Source organism: Hemiscyllium ocellatum, chromosome 6 (assembly GCF_020745735.1).
Source record: "Hemiscyllium ocellatum isolate sHemOce1 chromosome 6, sHemOce1.pat.X.cur, whole genome shotgun sequence".
Taxonomy (NCBI): domain Eukaryota; kingdom Metazoa; phylum Chordata; class Chondrichthyes; order Orectolobiformes; family Hemiscylliidae; genus Hemiscyllium; species Hemiscyllium ocellatum.
The window spans coordinates 17,215,951-17,241,766 of record NC_083406.1 but is presented as its reverse complement, the minus strand read 5'-3'; the positions used below and the strand labels follow the sequence as shown (position 1 = coordinate 17,241,766).

The 25,816-nt window shown below is 43.0% G+C and overlaps 1 protein-coding gene across 4 annotated transcripts in view; it reads right to left on the bottom strand.

Annotated features, from left to right (window-relative positions):
• Positions 1-25,816, bottom strand: part of fgf14 (fibroblast growth factor 14) — a 511,831-nt gene that overhangs the window by 144,106 nt on the left and 341,909 nt on the right. For 3 of the 4 annotated variants that reach the window (XM_060826494.1, XM_060826496.1, XM_060826493.1), the window contains one exon: positions 2,921-3,031. The exons of the other annotated variant lie outside the window; for it this stretch is intronic. In XM_060826494.1, coding sequence (XP_060682477.1) covers positions 2,921-3,031 — 111 coding nt within the window. The remainder of the gene's footprint in view (positions 1-2,920; positions 3,032-25,816) is intronic. 4 annotated transcript variants of the gene reach the window in all.

The following is a 25,816-nucleotide window of genomic DNA, read 5'->3' as shown; positions in this document are numbered from 1 at the left end:
TGTAAGATTAACAGTATCAGTATGAAGCTGTCGGATTTGTCAAAACCCAGCAGATTCACTAATGTCCTTTAGGGAAGGAAGATTGACCAGTCTGGGCCCATGTTTTGACTTGAAGGGAGTATGAGTGCACCAAATCACTTTCATTGCAAAGATCGCAGCTGTTCAAGGAAAAGGTCTGTCAGTAACATCTCAGGAAAATATATATTTATTTATTTATCCAATTTTAAAATGTTAGCCATTCGTGGGATGTGGGTATGGTCGACAAAGCCAGTATTTTTTGCTCATCCCCAGTTGGCTTGAACTGATTTGAAGTGGCACAGTGGCTAGCACCACTGCCTGACAGCGCTAGGGACCCAGGCTTGATTCTAACTTCGGACAATTGTCTGTATGGAGTTTGCACTTTCAACCTGTGTGCGTGGGTTTCCCCCACCACAGTCCAAAGATGTGCAGGTTAGATGGACTGGCCATGCTAAATTGCCCATAGTGTCCAGAGAGGTGAAAGCTAGGTGGACTAGTCATGGGAAATGCAGGGTAACAGTGATAGGACTGGGGGGAAGGTCTGGTTGGGATGATCTTTGGAGGGTCAGTGTGGACTTGGTGGGCTGAATGGCCTGCTTCCACTCTGCAGGGATTCTATGATTGACCTGCTAAGCAATTTTAATGGGCAGTTAGATTCAACTGCTTTACTGTAGGTCAGGAGTCACGTGTAGGTCAGATGAGGAAAGGATGGCAGATTTCTTTTCCTAAAGGACATATTTGAATTAGTTGGGGTTTTTAAGATAACCAACAGTAGTTATCATCACTGCCCCTCAGACTGCTTTCAATTCCAGTTCATATCTATTGACTTAAAGTTTACTAAATGCTGTGGTGCAATTTGAACCCAAGACCCCAGAGCTTTAGTCTGTACCTCTGAATAATTCATCAAAACATGTGGCACTGAAAAAGCACAACAGGTCAGGCAGCATCCGAGGAGCAGGACAGTTGACATTTCATGCATAAGTCCTTCATCAGGAATGTGGGGGTGGCCCAAGGGGGCTGAGAGCTAAATGGGAGGGGTGTTTGGGCTGGAGGGAAGGTAGCTTGGATGGCAATAGGTAAGACCTGGGGGATGCAGTGAGAGAGAGAGAGAGAGAGAGACTCACTGAGGTCCTTGTACACAGAGGAGGTGAACATCTTCAAGGTGGGCATTCTTGGAAGAGGCTTCGCAGTCAGGTTATGATGACGAGGAGAAAGTGAGGACTGCAGATGCACAAGGATCTCAGTGAGTCTGTCCCTCGCTGCATCCCCCAGGTCTTAAATCTTACCTTCCAAGCTACCTTCTCCCCAGCCCCACTCCCTCCCATTTATCTCTCAGCCCCCTAATGACCCCACAACATTCCTGAAGAAGGGCTTATGCTCAAAATGTCAATTCTCCTGCTCCTCAGATGCTGTCTGACCTGTTGCGCTTTTCCAGCAACACACTTTTTGACTCTGATCTCCAGCATCTGCAGTCCTCACTTTCTCCTCTGAATTATTAGTCCATTGTCAAATTGATTGGAATTTAGTGGTTGCAACACTGGCCCATCCATCAGTAGGAAAAATGGCTGCAATCCAGTTGTGGCTATTTCTAGGATTCCCGGTGGGATTAAATCCAAATCCTGCATGTGGTCACATTTGCTGGGTCTTCAAGGATGGGATCCTGCCTTCAATGGCTGTCAGCCAATGAGGAGCTGGTAACTCTTCAGGCCCACCAGTGTCATTGGGAGTAGTGGCTACAGCTGAGACAGCACCAGGCTTAGAATCTGGAGCTGCCAGGAAGGTCTCAGAACCCAGGAAAGTGGGCCTGGCTCTTCAGGGTTAACCAGCAAGCCCTGGCAACAGTGTGGTGGAGATGATGAAGGATCACGGAGAGATCTCTACCCAAAGAGATGGCCCTTGCCCTCGGTATGCAATGGGCATAGGATGCCTGAGCAGGAAAGGGTCATCCCACATGTGACACGCCAGTCTCCCCCGCTCACCATTGCTGGAGTACAACCGGTGGCAAGATGAGGCACTTAAATCAGTCTTAATTGGTCTATGGGTGAGAAAGCCAATCTTTCCCAACACCTGAGTGCAAGTCAGGCTCTCCACCTGGTGCCACCATGCCTCAATCAACAATCAGAGCTGAAAATGTGTTGCTGGTTAAAGCACAGCAGGTCAGGCAGCATCCAAGCAACAGGAAATTCGACGTTTCAGGCCAGAGCCCTTCATCAGGCTCTGGCCCGAAACGTCGAATTTCCTGTTCCTTGGATGCTGCCTGACCTGCTGTGCTTTAACCAGCAACACATTTTCAGCTCTGATCTCCAGCATCTGCAGACCTCACTTTTTACTCAATCAACAATCACCCTCACCCTGATGAAGGCCTTAAGCCTGAAATGTTGATTCTCCTGCTCATCAGATGCTCCTTGACCTGCCGTGCCTTTCCAGCATCACACTCCCAACTCAATCACCCTCACCCACCCTGCTTCCCAGTCCCCACCCGAGAGGGGGTTAGCATTCAATTTCATCCATTGTATGAGGCAATCTTCTTCTTTGTCAAAGTGCCCTGTGTGCCAGGACTGGTTTTTCCTCATTTGTCATTACTTGAAAGGAATGATGGACGTTCAAGGGAACAGGCCATCTGACCATCTTAAGAGGGGCTGTCCCATTCCCAAAATGCAGCGACTGCCTTTGTACTGAATCACAGGGAACAATGGTTGCTCTTAGTCATGCCTAGGTATGTCAATCTGGGCTTCCAGACATAGGTCTACCTTGTCACCCAAGAGGGCAAACAGTTTAAGTTCGAAAATTAAAAACATTCGAATTTGCACAGCACTTTTTACAGTCTCAGGACCTATCAAATTGCTTTACAATTATTAAAATACTTCAGTTATTGTTAGATTGAAATAAAGTTAACACTTACTGGAATTACTGCTGTCATCTTTTGTTCCATCAACAGCTCCATCAGAGTTCATCTGCAAGTAGAAGCCTTGCCTGCAATATAACCTGGTCACTATACCCTTGAGCTGAGAATCTGAAAAACAGGTGAAGGTTCTGGTTGAGAGTCACACTCACTGCACCAGTCTCAAAGTTGCATTTCCACAATAACCCAACAATTCTTCTCAAAGGCAAGGTCACAAAATTAGTGATTCCTTTTCTACTAAACATTAGTTCTGCTGCCAGTTAGATTGAGCCGCTCAAAACCATTTTCAGATTTATCTGTCATTAGCAAAGACATTGGAGAGGATGCAGAATAATTTGGCCAGAATTATGTTAGGGATGAGGGACTTCACATTCTGAAGAGAATGGGAAAGCTGGATGGATTGTCAATGGGGCAGAGGAGGTTAAGAAAAGGTATAAAACTCATGTTCAAAGTTTGAATAGTTTTGATGGAATAAATAAAAAATAAACTGTTTCCAATGACAAGAGGGTCAATAATCGATGTCACAAACTTATAAAATTGGCGAAAAAAAGAAACTGAAGCTTTTTGTTAATATCCAGCGAATGGTTTTGATCTGGAATGCACTGTCTGAAAGGAGGGGGGGGAAGGTGGAAGCAGACTCACAAATAAATTCCAAAAGGATAAATACTTGTAAAGGAAGATAATATTTCAGGGGTATGGGGAAAAAGGGAGTGAAATAGGATAGATTGAAAAGCTCTAAGGAGAGGCTGGATAGGCTGGGACATTTTTCATTAGAACATCGGGAGGTGGAAGGGTGACTGCATACAGGTTTATCAAATCATGAGGAGTCTAGATAATGTGAATGGCAGCTGCATTTTCCCCAGGGTAGGGGATTTCAAGACTAGGGGGCGTATTTTTAATGTGAAAGGAGAAGATTTAAAGAAGTCAAAAGGGGCATTTTCTTATACAGAGAATAGTTCATGTGTGGAACGAACTTAGAGAGGAAGTGATGGATGCGAGCACAGATACAACATTTTAAAGATATTGAGATAAGTACATGAATAAGGAATGTTTGGAGGTGGGACTAGTTTGGTTTGGGATCCTGGTCAGCATGGACTGGTTGGACTGAAGAGTCTACTTCGGTGCTGAATGACTCAATGACTTTATGCTAATGAAGAGACACCATGAGCACAATGAGCCAAGTGGCTCCTTTCTCTGTTGCACATTTGGCCCTAAAGATAGAGGACACTGTTCCTCTGCTTGGACTGGCTCCATGACTGAAAGGACAATGCTCTGTCATTCTGCAACATGTCTGAGCAAGTTGTCTGGGCCAGCTAAAACAATTTGTCAGAAGCATTACTATTGTAAGAATGTCTGCAATGATCTTGATGCAACAAATATACCAAACACATAAAGCAATTTTCCACATAGTTCTTACTTAAATTTTATGCATTTACAAATGATTTAGAAATGGGCCCGAATCAAAAATCATTGCTAAAAGCTGTTCTCCATACTGTTTTAATAAATACTTAATTGCAATTTCAGAAGCAACACACTATTATTTGTTAAAGAATATGTAGTAAATGAATATAAAATGAACCTTTTAAATTGCATGGTGAAGTGTTTCAACAAGAAATAAATCCCTTTACCTTATTTAAAACTTAAAGTTTAAAATGAAAGAAAGTTGAAGTTCCATAAGGTTAGTGAGTGTAACATGGGGAAAGTGTGTGGACCTTCCCACAGTCGACAAAGGTTATGAGGTCTGGGGAAGCGAAATTCTCGATTGACATCAAATGGTGCACCTAGATCATTAGGTTCCCAATCAGGATGATTCCTGCTACAGGCAATAGTCTGAGGTATGTGTCTTGTCGCCCTGGGACAGTACAACCAGAAATGCCCAAATATCATCCCCTCCCCATGCCTAAGGCAAGCCCTCCAGTTACAAATAGAAATCTTTTATTTTGATAAAGAGGTGAGGGAGCCAATGCCACCTATGTAATCATCAACTCCACCTATACCTGCAGAGCTTGGAATGAAAGGCCTCCTCACTCTTAAGTCCAGGCAAAAACACCAGGTACGTCGCTGTCTCTGTCAAACTTCTGATGGTTCCATCACATTCCCATTGAAACTACAACACAGAAACTAGCTATTTAGCCTAGCTGGTGCATTCCAGAGTTCATACTCCACGCAAGCCTCCTATTTCAATTTTATCAGCACATCCTTTTCATCCTTTCTCTCGCATGTGTTTATTCAGCCTCCTCTTAAATGCATCAACACCATTCACTTCACTGACTGATGATGTAGTGAGTTCCACATTCTCATCACTCTCTGGGGAATTACATTTCTCCTGAATTCCCTACTGGGTGTATTAACGACTCTCTGGCATTTATACTCTCTAGTTTTGATATTTCCCACTATTGAAACCATCTTCTCTAATTATACCCATTAAAGGTTTCCTCAGAATTTTAAATTCTTTGATCAAGTCACTCCTCACCTTTCTCTTTCCTCAAGGAAAAAGGGCCCCTGCTTGTTCAACTTGATTGTGGGCTGCACGGTGGCACAGTGGTTAGCACTGCTGCCTCACAGCGCCTGAGACCCAGGTTCAATTCCCGACTCAGGTGACTGACTGTGTGGAGTTTGCACGTTCTCCCCGTGTCTGCGTGGGTTTCCTCCGGGTGCTTAGGTTTCCTCCCACAATCCAAAGATGTGCGGGTCAGGTGAATTGGCTATGCTAAATTGCCCCTAGTGTTAGGTTAGGGGTATGGGTGGGTTGCGTTTCAGCGGGTCGGTGTGGACTTGTTGGGCTGAAGGGCCTGTTTTCACACTGTAAGTAATCTAATCTTTCCTGATAATTATGACCTAGTGCTTTTATTTGAGCACTTTCTTTAGTGTCCCTAAGTCAACTTGTAACATGTAGGTAGATCAGAAGGAGCAATTCAAGAGTCATTGAACCTTGCTCGATACAGGTTTAGCAAAACATATCAGAAGGTTAGGTAATTAGCTTTCGATATTACATTCCCTTAGAGAGAGGGAGTGACAATTGGGTATCTATGGCTTAACTATGATAAACAGTGTGACAGCATTTCCACTAGCCTGGGGCACGAGGTGAGGAGGCAGTGATTCTTGAACTACCACAGCCAACATGGGGATTAAACCCACACCACTGGCATCTTTCTGCAACACAGTTCAGCCATTTGGCCAACCAAGCTAACCAACCCTCACAAATCAGAAGAACATTCATTGGGATCGCCTTTGTGTGAAAGAATCAGACGCGATGGAACTTTTAAAAGTGCACCCAGGAGAGCTTTTTGTGCCATTGGAGATGGAGCAGTGCTAGACCTAGTCTGAGGGAATGAAGCAGGACAAGTGGTTAAATTATCAGATGGATGAGCATTTTTGGGATAGTGACCATAAGACTAAATTTCAAGGTAATTCTGGAAAGGATAGCACATAAGTTAATTATCTATCTTGGGAGAAGGCTAGTTTCAATGCCATTAGACAGGAGCTAGCAACCATAAACTGAGGGCAGCTATGTGCAGATAGATCAACATTTGGAAAGTGGATGTCTGTTTAAAGTAGTATAGTGAGAATTCAGGCTGGAGTGTTCCTCTAACAGTGAAGGGTGAAGGCAGCAAGTCCAAGGAACCTTGGATGTCAAAAACATCAATAGAGAGAAACAAGGAAGCATATGGCAGGTACTGTATATTAAAAGTATGGGCGGCCCTTCAAAAGTACACAGAAAGTGTTTAGGGTGTAGGCTTGCTCACTGAGCTGTAGGTTTGATATCCAGACGTTTCATTACCTGGCTAGGTAACATCATCAATGGTGACCTCCAAGTGAAGCGAAGCTGTTGTCTCCTGCTTTCTATTTATGTCTTTCTCCTGGATGGGGTTCCTGGGGTTTGTGGTGATGTCATTTCCTGTTCGTTTTTTGAGGGGTTGATAGATGGCATCTAGATCAATGTGTTTGTTTATGGCGTTGTGGTTGGAGTGCCAGGCCTCTAGGAATTCTCTGGCATGTCTTAGCTTAGCCTGTCCCAGGATAGATGTGTTGTCCCAGTCGAAATGGTGGGTTTTTTTCATCCATGTATAGGGCTACGAGGGAGAGAGGGTTGTGTCTTTTTGTGGTGTTCGTGTATCCTGCTGGATAACTTTCTTCCTGTTTGTCCTACGTAGTGTTTGTGGCAGTCCTTGCATGGAATTTTGTAGATGACGTTGGTTTTGTCCTGGGTTGTACTGGGTCTTTTAAGTTTGTTTGTTTTTGTTTGAGAGTGTTGGTGGGTTTGTGTGCTACTAGGATTCCGAGGGGTCTTAGTAGTCTGGCTGTCATTTCTGAAACTTCTTTGATGTATGGTAAGGTGGTTAGGTTTCTGGCTGTGTTTGGTCTTCTTGTCATGGTATGTCCTTGAGCAGATTCCTCCTCCTAACCCAGAGGGGTGTAGAAATATGGAACATGCTGCCTGACAGAGTCCGAATCTCGGGTGACCGAATCAACACGGAATCTCGGGCAACCGAATCGACACGGACTACATCGATGACTGTATCGGCGCTGCCTTGTGCTCCCACGAGGAGGTTGAACAGTTCATCAACTTTACCAACACCTTCCACCCCGTCCTCAAATTCACCCGGACTGTCTCAGACTCCTCCCTCCCCTTCCTAGACATTTCCATTTCTATCTCAGGCGACCGAATCAACACGGACATCTACTATAAACCGACTGACTCCCACAGCTACCTGGACTACACCTCCTCCCACCCTGCCCCCTGTAACAACGCCATCCCATATTCCCAATTCCTTCGTCTCCGCCGCATCTGCTCCCAGGAGGACCAGTTCCAATACCGTACAGCCCAGATGGCCTCCTTCTTCAAGGACCGCAGATTCCCCCCAGACATGATCGACGATGCCCTCCACCGCATCTCCTCCACTTCCCGCTCCTTCGCCCTTGAGCCCCACCCCTCCAACCGCCACCAGGACAGAACCCCACTGGTTCTCACCTACCACCCCACCAGCCTCCATATACAGCATATCATCCGCTGCCATTTCCGCCACCTCCAAACGGACCCCACCACCAGGCATATATTTCCCTCCCCTCCCCTATCAGCGTTCCGAAAAGACCACTCCCTCCGTGACTCCCTCGTCAGGGCCACACCCCCCACCAACCCAATCTCCACTCCCGGCACCTTCCCCTGCAACCGCAAGAAATGCAAAACTTGTGCCCACACCTCCCCCCTTACTTCTCTCCAAGGCCCCAGGGGATCCTCCCATATCCACCACAAATTCACCTGCATCTCCACACACATCATCTATTGGATCCGCTGCACCCGATGTGGCCTCCTCTATATTGGGGATACAGGCTGCCTACTTGCGGAACGATTCAGAGAACACCTCTGGGACGCCCGGACCAACCAACCCAAACACCCCGTGGCTCAACACTTTAACCCCCCCTCCCACTCCACCAAGGACATGCAGGTCCTTGGACTCCTCCATCGCCAGACCATAACAACACGACGGTTGGAGGAAGAGCGCCTCATCTTCCGCCTAGGAACCCTCCAACCACAAGGGATGAACTCAGATTTCTCCAGTTTCCTCATTTCCCCTCCCCCCACCTTGTTTCAGTCAAATCCCTCAAACTCAGCACCACCTTCCTAACTTGCAATCTTCTTCTGACCTCTCCGCCCCCACCCCACTCCCTCACCCTCACCTTGACCTCCTTCCACCTATCGCATCTCCATCGCCCCTGCCCCAAGTCCCTCCTCCCTACCTTTTATCTTAGCCTGCTGGACACACTTTCCTCATTTCTGAAGAAGGGCTTATGCCCGAAACGTCGAATCTCCTATTCCCTGGATGCTGCCTGACCTGCTGCGCTTTTCCAGCAACACATTTTCAGTTCATGTCTGAACTACCAAGGAAGAAGGTAAGGGCCTAATCATTCCCACTACTGGTCATAACCATTGGAGATCTGGAGGGCTCACCATGGCATTTTGGTTAATAGGACCTATGGCAGGGTGGGGAGAGGAGGAGGGGTAGGACAGACCCCTGTTCAAAGGCACTCACCAACTGAATGAGAGTTCCAGAATTTTGAAAGGGATGTGGGAGACATCTGAGATCTAAACTCCTGCCCCTACAGCTGACCCTTCCCAAAATCTCCCCTCCTCTACAACACTGCACAAAACCCACCCTGGCATCAGTCACCTGTCCACTTGGCTCCATCCAAGACATCAGTTCTTGGATGGGTGTCATGACAACAGCAGTCACCATCTCTGCTTGGCTGGCAGTTCATGGGGGAGGGGGTGGTTTTTTATCCTCAGGGTCTAATACCTGAGGGGCCCAAGATGAGGCGTCCTTCTTGCAAGATTACTACAGAGTTCTCACCAGCTTCTTAGGCGAGAGATTAACACGCTTATCACCTCCACAAGACTCTGCCCTGCAGTTTTTTTCTGGAACTGAGATGGAGAATGTGAAGTGCTGTCATCACTGTCCCTCTTGTTCAGTTTTACTCGCATTCAAACCATTGCAAATTATTATCCTTAAGCTACATTTAATTTTAAATGTTTACATTTTTAAAAATAAAGACCATTCTTATCAAGCAGGTGAATAGTCCAGAAGCTTTAACCTTCTCTCTGAATGCAGTCAATATCGTCATAGTAAAGTTTCTGGCATCTTTAAGTTTGGAACAAAGGATTAAAAATTCACAATGTGCTTGAGGAAGTGAAATTTATAAAAAATAATATACAGTTGTGTGTTTATAAATTATCGTTGCCTTTCTGCTTTTATTGTATGAAGGTTTTTGGTTCAGTAAATAAGGAGAAACTGTTTCCAGTGGCAGAAGGATTTGTAACCAGAGGAACACAGGCTCAATATAATTGTCAAAACAGAGGAATGAGGATGAGAAATGTTTTTATTCAGTGACTAGCTGTGATCTGGAATACACTGGGAGAAAGCAGATCCAAATTTGACTCTGAAAAGGGAATTGGATAAATGCATGAAAAAGAAATATTTGAAAAGCTATGGGAAGTGGCATTAGAATTAGGTTTATTGTCATATGTACTCAAGTGTAGGGATACAAGGATACGTTGAAAAGTTTACAAAATCGTCAAGTCCCATCGCCATCTCAAGTACAAAGGTATCTGGGTTCAAAATTGAAAAATAAAGAAATAAGTCAAAAGTTCAACATTACAGTTGAGAAAAGAAAAGAGAAGAAGATGGGTAAGCAAAAGTGGTGTGGAACGGACAAACCCAAGGCTTATGACTCTGGACACTGCCTACTCAAGGCCACCATCTTAATCAGGGAGAGGTGGATGGTGGAGGCTACCTAGATGGCTCTTTCAAAGAGCTGGCAAAAGCATGGTTGATGAATAAGATTCTGTACACTGATCCTGTGATATTAAAAAATAAGACAGCTTGGCACTACATTCTTTGAATGTTAAATGTTTTGTTTACTTTGTCTACTCAAACTTGGATCCATTGATGACTTCTTCAATCAGTGAACATGATAACAAGATTGTGACAAATTGGACTTCTATAAACAGTGTAGATTTCAAATAAGTGAATAAAGAATAGTTTGCTTGCATTCACCACTATATCTGCTTTACTTAATCACAGTCACACTACAATAATATTATTAATTTAAATGCTAGCTTTGATAAATAATGTGCATTTTATTTGTATCATGCTGCCACAACTTCTCAAACAGCACTTTTAGAAGCTGCCGTGGAACTTGGGTAGGCTGAGTTTATTGGATCATCCTATATAAATACATTTGAAAAAGAATGGAAAACTGTATGATTGCAATGCAGATAAAACACAATGGCTCAGTGGTTAGCACTGCTGCTTTACAATGCTACAGATGCAGGTTCGCTTCCAGACTTGGGTGACTGATTGTCAGTGTGGAGTCTGCGCATTCTCCCATGTGGGTTTCTGCCAGGTACTCTGGTTTCCTGATGAAGGGCTTTTGCCTGAAACATCGATTTTATGCTCCTTGGATGCTATCTGACCAGCTGTGCTTTCCCAGCGCTACACTCTCAGCTCTGATTTTCTCCCATAGTCCAAAGATTTGCAGGTTAGGTGGATTAGCCATGGTGAAATACAAGGTTACAGGCAGAGGACTGGGTCTGGGTTGGTTCAGACTTGATGGACTGAATGGCCGCTTTCTTTACTGCAAGGATTCTAAGATTTTAATTAAGGATAATCAATCCTTCATGCACTAACATGTGCTCTTGATGGTTATCATTTAATATTTCTTGACAAATTATGAATTCAATTTGATTCAAAATTATATGAAGCCCAGTCTTGCAGTCTGATGGATAATCATTTTAAGACTGGTGTAGTTTTATCTTTTAATGTTAATGTTGAATGGAAGACTGTGAATCTAAGTCAAAAGTGTCTAATGAAGGAAAATACCACATGGCTTGGAACCACAAATAATCCTACATTTCATTTCCTCATTGGATTGTTTCTTGAAGCTTAAACAATTACAAGAAGCTTTGATCCCAGACGGCAGACTCTAATCAGCTTGTACTTAGTTTTGGAGTGGGTGAATGCAGCTGGATAGGTAAACCTGCAGCACTGCTGTGAAACTGACTGCCTCTGTAAGTGATATCTCATGAAATAACCAACCACCATAACCAATGTGGAGATCTAAACCTTGAGCAGGAGTAGTAAACTTGCAGAATAATATATTTTTATAAATGGGTCCAGGTGAAGCATGATAAACACATTGTAATATATTTGCGTCTATCACTGGTCAAGATCCAGATATCCCATGGTAAAGTCTCGAAACAATAGATCTTTATTGTCACATAACACAGGCAGATCATTTCAGATAGCAAAGGCCTAAATTGAATAAAAAATTAACACTGTCTTTTCATATTGATAGAATAATTATATACCCATGTGGGTTGACAACAGTTACATTTCTCTACAATTATATATTGTAGTTAAAAAGTACACAAACGCTAGCATTCCCAATATCAATGTATGTTTTATGTTGTTTATAAAGTCGTAAATTCTGAATTACTTGTTGTATTCATTCACAGGATCACAACACCAGCATTTATTTCCCATCCCTAATCGTCCAGAGGGCAGTTAAAAGTCAAACGTATTTTGCATTCTATGTTAAAATATATCTGTTTTTAATTCATAAATGTTGGAGTAAACTAATCCTTTCTGTTGAGCAAACAAGTTTGCACTTAACAAAGACTTTGCTAACTGAAAATATTTTCAACTTTCCCTTAAGTATGCAATCAGATGAAATCAGGAGCTGCAAAAACATTGGGCTGAATCTAGCGTTTTTAATTTCTGTTAAAATATCACAGCTTCATATGTGCTTGGGGAGAATTTCTGCCTTTACTGTTTGAGTGTTAAACATTACCTTGCCAGAGCACAGAAATATCAATCTAGCATCAAAGACCCTGCACTCCCTACAGAACCTTCCAGATTTGCATAGAACCATCCAACATAGAAGGAGCCTGTTTGACCCATTCTGCATTGGCTGGATCATTGAAAAAGCTATCTAATTCATCCCACTCTTCCTTATTATTTGCCTTGACATCCACGTTTTTTTTTGCTGCCAGTATTCACACACTGGCAGTTCATTTTGAAAGTTAATGTGGAACTATCCTGTCCTTTGACTGTCCTTTGAGGCAGCTCAGGACAACTCATTGTATAAAAAATGTCAGCCACCAACCCCATGCAACCTTCCCAAACACCCAACTCCCCACACAGCCACCTGCCCTTTCTGTGTTCTTTTTTGCTAAATGCCTTAGGAACATAAGAACAGGAATAGGCCATGCAGCCCATCCAGCTTGCTCCATGACTTAATATGATTGTGGCTAATGGAACATTTCAATGCCTTACCCACACTAATGCCATAATCCTGTACCACAATGATAGATTTCTGATTCCCAATCTCTAATTTAATCATAATCAATGACCCAAATATATTATAGCGCTTTGGGATATAGAATTCTAATGATGCACAACCATTTTAGCAAAAACAATTCTCCTCATCTCGGTCCTAAATTGCATCCACTTGTTTTTAAACTGTGCCCCCTGATTCTCGACTCCCCATCCAGGAGAAACATTTTATCTGCATGTACCCTGTCCATCTCTTTAAGCAGTTTGTAGGTTTCATTAAGATCACCTCTCATTCTTCAAAACTCTCGAGAATACAGGCCCAGTTTGCTCAATCTCTCTTCAAAGAGTAGACCTACCATCTCATGAACAAGCCTGGTGAATGTTCTTTGCACTCAGTCTATGGGAATGATATTCTTCCTGAGGTAAGGAAATTAAAAATGCACAGTATTCTCAGTGCAGTCTAACCAAGCTTCTATATAATTGAAGCAATACTTCACTATTACTGTAGTTAAATTCTTTTGTGATGAAGACTTACATTCCATTAGTCTTCCGAGTAGTTTTGTGCACCTGCATGTTAGCCTTCAGTTACCTATTGACAAGAACACCGCACTCCTTTGTACCTCTGCACCTTCCAACGTCTTACCACTTAAGAAATACACTGCACATCTGTTTCTCCTATCAAAGTGCATCGTCTCATGTTTTTGACATTATATTTCATCTGTGATGCTCTTGTCCACTCACAAAGCTTGTCCAACTCAACTGGAAGCTGCTTTACACCTTCCTGACAACACAAATTTCCATCCAGGTTTGTATGTTTCTATACTGTAGGGAATCTAATCTGATCTAATCATCTGGAAATTTGAAAATATTACATTTGGTCCCCAACTCCAAAATCATTGATATATATTGTGAACAACTGGAGCTCAAGTACTAATCCTTGCAGTACCACATTAGTCACAGTCTGCCAATATGAGAATGACCCGCTTATTCTCTGTTTTCTGCATGTTAGCCAATCCTCACTCCATGTCAGCTCATTATCTCCTATATCATGCACTTTACTTTAGCTAACCAACCTCCTCTGGAGAACCTGATCAAAGGCCTTCTGAAAATCTAAGTATATTACATCAATCAATTCCCCTTTGTCAATTTTTTGTAACATGCTCAAAAATTCCAACAAGTTCATCAAAGATTATTCTCCATTGCTACCTATGTCTCGATTATTATTATCTGAACATTTGTTTATTGCAGTCTTTCTAATAGCTTCTAGCATTTTCTGCATTATTGCTAATAAGCTAATAGGTCTGTAGTTCCCTATTTTCTCTCTTGCTCCTTTCTTAAATAGTGATTTGATATTTGCTAGTTCTAAACTGCAGGAATCATTCCAGAATCTATAGAATTATTCCAGAATCTTTACTGGACAATGATCAAAAATGCATTATCGATATAGCCACCTCCCTCAACCTACAAATATGAGGCTCTGGGTACTTGTCAACTTATAGCCCAATTAATGTCGCCTTGCCAATAGTAATTTCCTTTAACCTTTCATTTTCCCCAATCACTTGACTCTTTAATTCTGGGGTGTATCTTTTCCTCATTGAAAAGAAGCACAAGGAGCTGAATTAGATTTTCTGTCACTCATCACGCATTGCGTCAAAATCCATAAGGCCCACCAAGATTTCTACTGTATATTACCAAACCTTCCTCATTAACTATTTACACTACCCCTATGGCAACCGTCACATCCAATCCTAGTCCCACATTTCCAAGTGTGGGTTCCCTAAACAACTCACCACTCATGGGATATCTGGTACCAGTGCTTTCTTGAAACATTGATGTGCGTTAGCGTTCTGAAAATGCCTTCTTTGGTAAGGGATGGTGTTGGAAGATGTCAGAGAAAGGAAAGATGGCACTGTGATTCTCCATGATGGACATGGAGGTCTTGGTCAAGGTAGGGGTCTAAAGTATAGAATGGAATAACTACACTGTGGAAAAAGGCCATTCAGCCTAAGAAGTCCATACCAACCCTACGAACCCATCCGGACCCATTCCCCTACCCTATTACTCTACATTTCCGCTGACTAATATACCTAGCCTACACATCCCTGAACATTATGAACAATTTAGCATGGCCAATTTACCTAACCTGAACATCTTTGGATTGTGGGGGGAAACTGGAGAACCCAGAGGAAACCCACACAGATACATGAAGAATGTGCAAACTCCACACAGACAGTCGCCCGAGACTGGAATCAAACCCAAATCCTTGGTGTAGTGAGGCTGCACTGCTAACCACTGAACCACCGTGCCAAGCAGTCCTGTTTCCACAGGAGGCTATATCATCAGATCCTGACAATCTGATCTGAGGTCACCACCAGGGCCAGTACCATCCTGCTGGTGTCAAGGAACATCAGCAGCTACTGTAGGAATGTTAATGATCTTCTCTGCTGTACCAGGATAAGTGCCAAACTCTTCCCTCTGCCACCTCACACTCATTCAACACTTCTACCTAGCTCACCAAGGTTCATGCTCCTCCATTATCACTACTGCCTGCAACATCTTCCCTCAACCATGTTCCTGTACCAGCACAAATGCCACTTTCACCTCACTCAAACTTTCCCTTTCTCTTATTACAGGGGGACACAGCACACAGCAGGGCAAAAAAAGGGCCTGGATGGGTGAAGAGGCCCCTGACATTCGACTCCTCAGTCCTACCAGAAGAGAATCCCAACCCTCACAGGAGAAGACTGGGACCAATGCTGCTTTGAGTCCAAGACATCCATGTCCAAGTAAGTACCGCTCTTCATTCTTCTGCAACTCTCCCATTAACCTACTGTCAGTGCCATTCATTGCACACCACTCTAACCATTGGCTGTGCCACTTTCCCTCTGTTTGGCCTTGCAAGAACCACCAGCAGAAATAGCTGCTGGTGTCGAGAAATAGCTAGCTCCCTCAGAAACTACCTCCTCAGCCTCTGAGGATGTGAGTATTGAGGGTTCGCAGAAGGTATTGGCAAAGGCTGTTTCCAGCTCTCACACTAACACCTTGGAAAGAACATCAGCCTTAGAAAGTGTGAAGTGCAATCTAATAAGTACCACACTGTGACAGCTCTGCTGTTAGCCGAAGAAGAAATGCTCAAAGCCACTGGCACTTGGAGTATGGCTAGAAACGAGGAATATGCCCAGGCTCAGGTTGGTATGGGAAAAGAAGAAAGGGGAACCGGGCAAGCACAGCAGGTGCCCCTTCCTCACAAAGGGAGGTACCCAGCTGGAGGAGGGATCATCACACAGGCCCCTCAGTAGTCTCCACTCAGGACAATGGAGTGTTCTCCGCCTCCAACTCTCTGCCTCTCTGACCCGAAGAAGTTCAAACTGAGAAAGGTCCACTTGCCTCAGCACGTCTGGCCTCTCCAAATACAAAAGTCACCTGTTCAAATCTCCAAGGCCAATGGGCTGTCCTGCTGAGCAGGCTCTTCCGACCACTGCTGTGGAATCAGGGATTGCACTGAGACACAGAGGGAGGGAGAAAAAGAAGAAAACTTGATGAGGGCACTTTAGTGGCATGAGTGATAATGCACTGTACATTATTTGACACATTTTATATGTGGCGATCCTTTGGCCTTCCATCTGGTCATTTGAGTAACTGCATAGCCCCAAATGTAACTGTGTCAGTCTGATGCCTTCCTTCATAACCATACAGGATGTGCCATGGATTGATGTCTATGTTGAGAGCCTGCTCCACCATGTGGAAGCAAGGTAATGGATCCTGATGATACTATTTTTCCTCTTCTTACAACATCTTTATTCTTTCCCTGGCCTCTATGTCTAAATGCGTCAGTGTAAATGAGGTTACCGGTGCTTTCTGGAGCAGGGAGGTGTGCAGTTTACAGGAAGCAATATATTAGAGGTAAAAACAATGACTCCAGATGCTGGAAACCAGATTCTGGATTAGAGTGGTGTTGGAAAAGCACAGCAGTTCAGGCAGCATCCAAGGAGCAGGAAAATCGATGTTTCGGGCAAAAGCCCTTCATCAAGAATACAAGAAGAGGCAATGCATTGGTATGGCCAGGGATTAGGGACTCACAGGTCTGTGTCCTATACAGTCCAAAGGTCTGTGTGTAATGTTCTTGCTCTCTAAAGTGCCTCATAACAGTGGGCCCTGCAGTTCCTCCGTCCCCTCACAGGTCAAGACAATTACTCTGCCCACTCTGAATGAGATCACAGTCATTTCTTTTTGCAATGTGTCCTTTCAGTTCCAACACAGTGGAAGAGACAGTGAACACTCTTCAGACAATGGCTTCCAGCCTCCATCTTTGCACATTGTTGAAAGCCCAAACATCCAAATTCCACTTGTGTGAACCCCATCGGCTTTGCACTTCCCCAGCCTTCTCATCTACACACCAGTGCACATTTACCTCGCCAAACCCTGGTGTGTGAAGTGGACCAGGCCAGGTGTAGTCATACACTGCTCCATATCCTTGAAGCCAGGGTGCTCCTGACCATTGCCAAATCCCTTCTCATTCATTATATCATTCTTATCCATGCATTACTATATACAACCCTCTGGGAGTTGGCGTTCTGTCGTAGTGGAAACAGAACGGGTGAAACACATCAGGGAGACAGAACTCCAACTTGTGGAGTGGTTCAGGGAACATCTCTGGGACATATGCAACAAAAAACCCCACCGTCTTGTAGCCAACCACTTTAACTCCCCCTCCCATTCCCCCAAGGACATGCAAGTCCTGGGCCTCCTCCACAGTTGAATCAAAGCCATCCAACAACTGGAGGAAAAACACCGCATCTTCCACCTTGGGACACTATAACTACATGGCATCAGCATTGACTTCACTAGTTTCCAAATCTCTCCTCACCCCCACTTCACCCCAGATCCAACCCTCCAACTCAGCACTGCCCTCTTGACCTGTCCCACCTTTCCATCTCCCTTCGCACCTATCCACTCCACCTCTCACCCTCCCCACCAACCTATTATAAACACGCCCCACCTGCATCCACCTAAAATCATCACATCTACTGTCCCCCTCAGCTTCTCCCCCACCCCACCCCATCCCCTCTTTTATCTTTCAGCCTCCTCCACATTACTGATGAAGGGCTTATGCCCGAAATGTCAACTCTCCTGCTCCTCGGATGTTGCCTGACCTGCTGTGCTTTTCCAGCACCATACTTTTCAACCCCCACAATTGTCAGAATGGGAGGTTAAGCAGTAATGAGGTGAGTTAGGCCATTAATAACTCATTTCACAAACAATACTTCCCCTTAATTAGTAACTCACTGCTGCTTCCTGACAAACTCGCCTCACCGCTCAGCAAAAGAATACAAGATGCAACGAGAGGTTCTGAATGTGGAGATAAGTCTTGCCACTTTCTTTGTAAAATTATAGAATTCCTACAGTATAGAAGCAGGCCATTCAGCCCATCGAGTCCACACTGACTGTAAAAAAGAGCATCTTATCCAGACTCACCACCCTACCCTATCCTGGTAACCCAACACCTCCCGTGGCTAATCCACCTAACCTGCACATTCCTGGACACTATGGGCAATTTGGCATGGCTAAACCACCGAACCAGCACGCCTTTGGACTGGGGGTAGAAACCCCACACAGACAAAGGGAGAACATGCAAATTCCACTCAGACAGTCACCTGAGGCTGGAATCAATCCATTTCCTTGGTGCTGTGAGACGGCAATACTAACTACTCGGCCTCTATGTTATCCGTAGTCTGGTTCTACCACAATTCTTGCCATAGCCCATGTCACTCAGACTCATAAACAATTCTTAATTTCCTAGCTTCTCTATTTTTGCATCCTATTATAATTTCTGCTCTCTTGTAATGGACCCCAGTCATCTTGGCCAAATGTTTTCCCTTTACATACATATAGAAGCCTTTATAATCTATTTTTATGCTTTTTGCTAAACCTATATCCTTTGGTTACTAACCCTTCTTCAATGGAAAGAGGATTTTTTGTTATTTGCTCTAACAGAACTTCTCATAGCTTTGAAGACACCTTTATTTAACTTTTCCTTAACCTGCTCTGCTTTGAAGAGAACAATCCACTCTCTCCTCAGAATTGAAACCCCTTGTCCTTGGCCCTTCTCTGGTAAACAATTACTATTCTGTCCCACCATTCAGTTGAAAGCATGAAAAAAAATCATCCAACTCTTTAAAGTACTATCATGGAAAAACATACAATTTTCCCAAAGGCACTACACGAGGTGAATACATGGCTCAAGTGGCAATTTCAGTCTGACTGGCTAGGCTCACATTCTGACATTTCTCATGTAATTAACATTACGTCAGGGAGATAGCAATAGACCCAGAAGTTGTATGCATTTTTTTTCATGGAACAGGATTAACAATGATTGATGACCTTTTACACAAAATATGTGATACAAGAATCTGAGCATAAATGGAATCAGTTTGCATTTAGCAAGAACTTAGCCAGTTAAGGAATGCGACCTCTACCACTGGCTCTCAGACAGACTGGGAATAAAATGGCTCAGCTAGGTATTGTAGCAATCATCCAAAATCAAAAATGCAGGGACTGCTGTCAAAGTAGCCCTATCTATCCAAAACTAAAATTACTAATCATTACAACCATCTGGTTGATCTAATTTATGAAATTCATTAATGCCTTTGATTATAGCCTGTAAAGACAACATTTGAAAATACATTGAACAATGAAAAACGTACAGAAAATGCACAGATCTCTGACATTACAATAGCATCTTGCATTTATATGATATCTTTGTCTAAAAGGCATCTCATCCTTTGATAAGGCATCTCATCAAAGGTTACAACATAAGACAAGAGCACATCATGTCTGGAATAACACATTAACACAGATAAAGGATTGGTTAGCAGAGACTAGGGATAATTTTTTTCTTGGCTGGTAAACTGCAATTAGTGGAGTCTAACAGACATTATTTGGCACCGTATCTATTTACGATATACAACTATGACTTGGATGAGGGGACCATATGTATGATGGCTAAATTTGGTACAAAGGTAAGTTGTGCATAAGATCATAACAAATAGGATCAAGAGCAGGCTGTTCAGGTGCTAATCCTGCTCTGCCATTCAATAGGGTCATGGCTGATCTGACACCCCTCTGGTCCCCTTTGCTGTTCTTTCCCCATACCCATGACTCTCCTACTGATCAAGAATCCATCTATCCATCTGAGCCTTAAATATACAGAAGGACTCTGCCCCCACAGCTCTCTGTGGTAAGGAGTTCCAAAGACTCACAACTCTCCAAGAGAAGAAATTCCTCTTCATCTCAGTCTTAATTCTGAGACTGTGCCCACTGGTTCTAAGCTCTTCAGTGAGAGGAAATATCCTCTCAGCATTTTCCCGGTCAGATCTATATTTTTCAACGTTTCAATCTTTGCTCAGAAGACAATCTTTTAATCATCCTATTGGACCTTCTCTGAACTGCCTTCCTGATTACCTGTATGCTAGCTTTCTGTATTTTGTTCACAAATACCCCAAGTCCCTTTGTGTTACAGCTTTCTGCAGTTTGTCTCCAATTAAATAATACTCTATTCTTTTGTTCTTCCTTCCAAAGTGAACAACATCACATTTTCCCACATTAGACTTAATTTGCCAACTATTTGTTTACCTATCTCATCTATCAATATCCCTCTAGAAACTTTTTGTATCCCTTTTGCAACCTGCCTTTCCATTTTGTCAAGGGATGGTAAAGAGATTGTAGATGATAAATAATGTTAGAAAATCAGAACTTGTTCCCTTTGGCTACACAGGATCTTGGGGCAAGACCATATTTGATTTACGGTTTATTTTTTAAAATATTTGCTCATGGGATGAGGGCCTCACTGGCCAGAGCAGCATTGATTCTCCATCCTTGATTACCCAGAGAGTTCCAGAGTCACATGTAGACCAGACCAGGTAAGGATGGCAGCTTCTTTCCCTGAAGGACATGAGTGAACCAGATGAGCTTTTCCTGAGAATCGACAATGGTTTCGCGATTGATTCCTGATTTTTATTGAATCCAAATTCCACCATCTGTCATAGTGGGATTTGAACCCAAGTCCCCAGAACATTACCTCGGTCTCTGGATTAACAATCCTCTGATAATACCACTAGGCCATCGCCTCCCTTCTTATTTTAAAAACGGGATTCAATTGGGGTAGAAGTAATTCAAAGAAGATTCATTCCTGGGGTGTAAGGTTTATTTCACGAAGAAAGGCTTAACAGGTTAGACTTTTACCCCTTAGTGTTTGGAAAAAGGAGAGATGTTCTTACTGAAACATGTAAGATCCTGAGGGACGTGATAGCAGAGACACCAGGAGGATGTTTCCTCTTGTGGAATCGCAGACAAGAATAAGAGGTCTCCCTTTTAAGGTGGAGATGAGGAGAATTTTTTTTCTCTCAGAGGATTGTTAGTCTGTGGAATTCTCTTTCCTGGAGAATGCAGAGGTTGGGGCATTGTATTCATTTAAGGCAGCACTAGAATTTTGATAGACAGAGGGGTCAAGGGTTATCAGGGCAGGCAGTAAAGTTGCATTCAGACCACAATCAGATCAGCCATGATTTTATTGAGTGGTGCAGCATTTGAAGGCTGAATGGTCCCCATCTTTTCCTAAGTCCTGTGTTCCTATGTACAGAGCATAAACCTGGGATTCCAATGAAGAGTCATATTGGACTTGAAATGTTGGGCAGAATCTTCCCCATCCCAAATGACATGAGCAATGGTGAGTCAGTTGATAAAGTATGACAAGAACAGAAAAATTTTCACACTAAGAAAAAAAAATCCAAAGTTTTAACAGCAAAATGAAAATTTTACTAGTGAGCAATGAGAGGCCTAGTTGCATGCATTAACATCTCACCTTATTTCTATGCAGGTTGCTATTTTCTCAGATAGTGGAGAGAAACTGAACAGTGAAAATATCTGTCAAGAAATTTTCAAAAATATCAAGCAATTTTCCAGGTATCCATTTTGGTGAACATTTCCCAACACATCAGGGCACACTCCATGAGCACCTTCTATGCAGAGACTGGCTTTAGTAAAGCACTGACTTCAGCACACCACTAGGCCACATTTGGGACTCACTATTAGTACTGGCCAGCACTTCAATACTATAGGTAAGGAAATACTCTTAAAGAATTATCACTGTTATGATGCATGCTCACCAACATCTTACATTGCAGTGCTGCTGTCTGGCCACTTTGTATACAGAACAGGCACCTATCTCATACTTCAAAACAGGATTAATTTTGGAACTCTGTGCTTGATTTCCTTGCTAAGACTTGTTTTGCGTCCACTTAGATGCTTGTGGGATCTTTGTTTTTTCTTCCTTGCTTTTGTGATAGCCAGATAGTGGTGAACATTCAAGGGGGACTACGGTCAGTGAAGGGTCTAGTCTTTGTCTTTCAGAAAAGGTGGTGAGATGTCCCAAGTGAGTTGGAAACGCAGAGGGCAGGGAGAGTTAAATGTTGGGAGATAAGGTGGTGACAGGAAAGATGCTTTGTGCAATATTGAGAGTGTAGACATGAGTCTTAGAGGAATGTGGGAGCAATGGCCAGAATCAGTGTTAATGTGAGGAAGTAGAACAAAGATGGTGGCACTAACCTTTGTGGACGCATTAACCGACTTGTGGCATTACTGTGCATTCCTCTGCACTGTGGATACCACACTATATGGATGGCTACTTTAGAGCTGCCTGGCAACTTTTGGCATAGTGCCAAGCAGGAGTTTAAAGATGGCACCCATGGCTTAAATGCCAGAATGTGCTGATACTGGTGCACGTTTACCACTGTTGAATGTGAGACAGCGCAAAGGCACCATGGAAGCATTGTGTGTACTTGGTGAGGTGAGAATTGTATGAGATAACTCACGAGAGCTCACAGGGGAACCCTCTGAAAATCTCCTTTAAATTATGACAGATGACCTTTGGTAAAATTCAACCTGTTAACTTTATTTCTCTCTCCACTGGTGCAGCCAGACCTGCAGACTTCCCTCAGCATCTGCTGTTTTTATTTCTGATTTCCAACATCTGCAGTATTTTACTCATCTTACTTCCTTCTCTCTGTTGGTTTGGTGGGACAAGCCATTTTAAATAACTCTTGGTTAATTCTACCTTGAAAAAAACAGAACAGGAAATTTCTAATAAAGGTGAAATGAATGTAAAGTAGTATCCCCTGGTATAATTTCACAGACAAGGTCACTTGGAGGAATTGAAACTTTAAGTATTATAAGAATTGGAAAGAAAGAGCAGTTTTATACTTCTTTAGGATGTGCCTTACAGTTAAGGAAATACTCTTAAAGAGTTATCACTGTTATGATGCATGCTCAATAAGAAATTCAGATAATATATAATATGTTTTTTTTAAACCCAATCATATGGAAACAAGCCCTTTGGCCCAACAAGTCCACTTCGATCTTCCAAACAGTAACCCACTCAGACCTATTCCCCTTCCCTATCATCCTACTTTTCCCCCGAACTAATGCACCTAACCTACACATCCCTGAACACTATGGGGTAATTTAGCATGGGCAATTCACCTAACCTGCACACCTTTAGGCTGTGGGAGGAAACCCATGCAGGCAACGGGAGAATGTGTAAATTCCACACAGTCGTCCAAGGCTGGAATCAAACCCGGCTCCCGAGCCACCACGTTCCCCACCCTCCCCCAACCCCAGATATTAAACTAGATCATAGAATTCCTACAGCTGAAAGCAGGCTATTCAGCCCATGGAGTCCACACCAATGCTCTGAAGAACATCCTTCCCAGGCTCAGCTCTCCTATCCTCTCCCTGCCTTTCCCATGCTTATCCACCTAGCCTGCACATCCCTGGACACTATGGTCAATATAGCATAGCCAATCCACCTAACCTGCACATATTTGGACTATGAAAGGAAACCAGAGCACCTGGAGGCAATCCACGCAGACACTGGAGCAACGTGCAAACTCCATACAGTCGCCCAATGGTGGAATCAAAGGCGGATCCCTGGCACAGTGAGACAGCAGTATTAACCACCCAGACACCCCAATAGTGATGCACTTCTAAACTGAACTTTTACACCTCATATAAAGTTCTGGAGGATCTTTTTTTTATATAAAGATTTGCTTAATATAGCAAGTTTTGCATAATTGCATATTTCTATGTGTTAAATCAGTTTTAACAAGGGAAGAAGTGACAAAAATGAAAATCCTATCTGCTTTGCTTTTCAACCGCAACACTCATAATTCACAGTTGGATCCAAGTCTGCAGCCTTCAAGAAATTGCTGCTGCTAAAAATTACTTTCCATCAACTCATTTTTTTAAGTGTGGAGGAGAAAACTAAATCATTTTAAAATCTGTTCGCACCTTGGCAAAGTTCTCCAGAAAAAACAATGCCAGATGTGATTTTTTTGCTCCTATTAATCTCAATATAGCATTAACTTTGTATTAATTAAACAATTTGTTTATGTGGAATTTAAATAATTAGACAGATTAATGTTTAATGCCAAACAAATGTCTGTTTCTCTTTTACAACTCTGGGCTTCAGAGTGCCACCAGTGTTTCCCACCCTAACAGAGATGCTTTGCTAATTTGAATAAAGGCAAAATATTACGGTTGCTGGAAATCTGAAACAAACAGAGAAAATGCTGGAGCAACTCAGCAGGTCTAGCAGTGTCATTGGAGAGAGAAACAGAGTTAGTGTTTTGAGTGATATGACAATTCTTCAGAATTGACAATGTCTTTTTTAAAAACTGTTGACAGAGGCAAAGGCCCAGTTAATGATGGAGAAAGTAAATAAATAAATGCAAAAGGGTGCAAAAGGGAGAGAGTCGGTCATCTCCATTGAGGACTAAGTAAACAAAATATAAACTAGACAGGGCTGTGAGGACGAGTGGGGAGGGAATGTTTGTTAAATGGAGGAAGGTGTCAATCCTGGAAACTACAGCCTGATGTTCAGTGGGAGAGTCACAATCCAGGGGGAGAGAGGAGGAAGTGTCTAAGGGTTGGCACTCAGTCTCTGCCAGGTAGAGGTCAGCTTGCCAGGTGACAGCCACACTCTCCTCATCGGCAGGTTTGATAACAAAATCAGGCTTGGACCTGAGAGAACGGAGTACAGCAAATTCAGAAGGAAACAGTTTAGAGTGGATGCAGAGGGCAGAGAAATGAAGGTCGCCAATGTCATGCTGGTAGTTTTGCTGTATGTTTTACACAAAATTTCTTGTTGTCTGGTCATTGTATGCTTCCTATAGTGCAGTCACTCTGTTGATTGTAGTAGCTGCTGTGAGGTATCAGCTTTGAGCATGTTACTTTAGACTGACAGTTGTAGCTTCTTAAATTCACTGATTACTTCCCTAACAACTGTCTATGGCAAAATGAATCCTTTCTCTGAAAGCAGAAGTAGAGAAGAAGAAATAACTTGCACTTCTCCTGCCACCTTTCACACTTCTGAACACCACAAGGTGCTTTATAATCAATTCATTATGTTTAGAGTCAAGTCACTTTTGTTACATGGGAAACATGACAATTTACACACAGCTTGCTCCCAGAAACAACAATGTGATAATGATCTGATAATCTGATTTTCAGACATTAGTTAAGGGAGGATTATTGGACAAAGATACTGGGGGAACTCTCCCACTCTCACTTGAAGCAGTGCAATGGCCCTATCTCCTTAAAGGAACCCCAAAGTTTACATGTTACTCTGTGAGTTTTCGGTTCTGAAACAATACATGTCCTTTTTTGATAAAACAGGTAAATGAAAAGTTTACGATATAAAATGTTGACTTTGCTGGTGTCCTTGAAATAGTCAAATCAAAAATGCTACTCACTTTCTGTCTATGAATAGAATTTAAAATAGAAGATCTCGCCTTATGCTTTAAATTTGGAGTAGATTCAGCCTTCTGTGCTGGGCAGCAATAGTTCTGTGGAAACTGCAAGTGACTATTAAACTAAGCAGATGGAGCGCAGCATAAACCTCTTCAGTGGAGACACCAGCTACCAAACTATCACTCAAGGGAGGATTACAGATCTTCTTAAAGGCCACAGACTGTCAGAAAACTCACTGTCTCAGGCTGGGCTTGGTTTA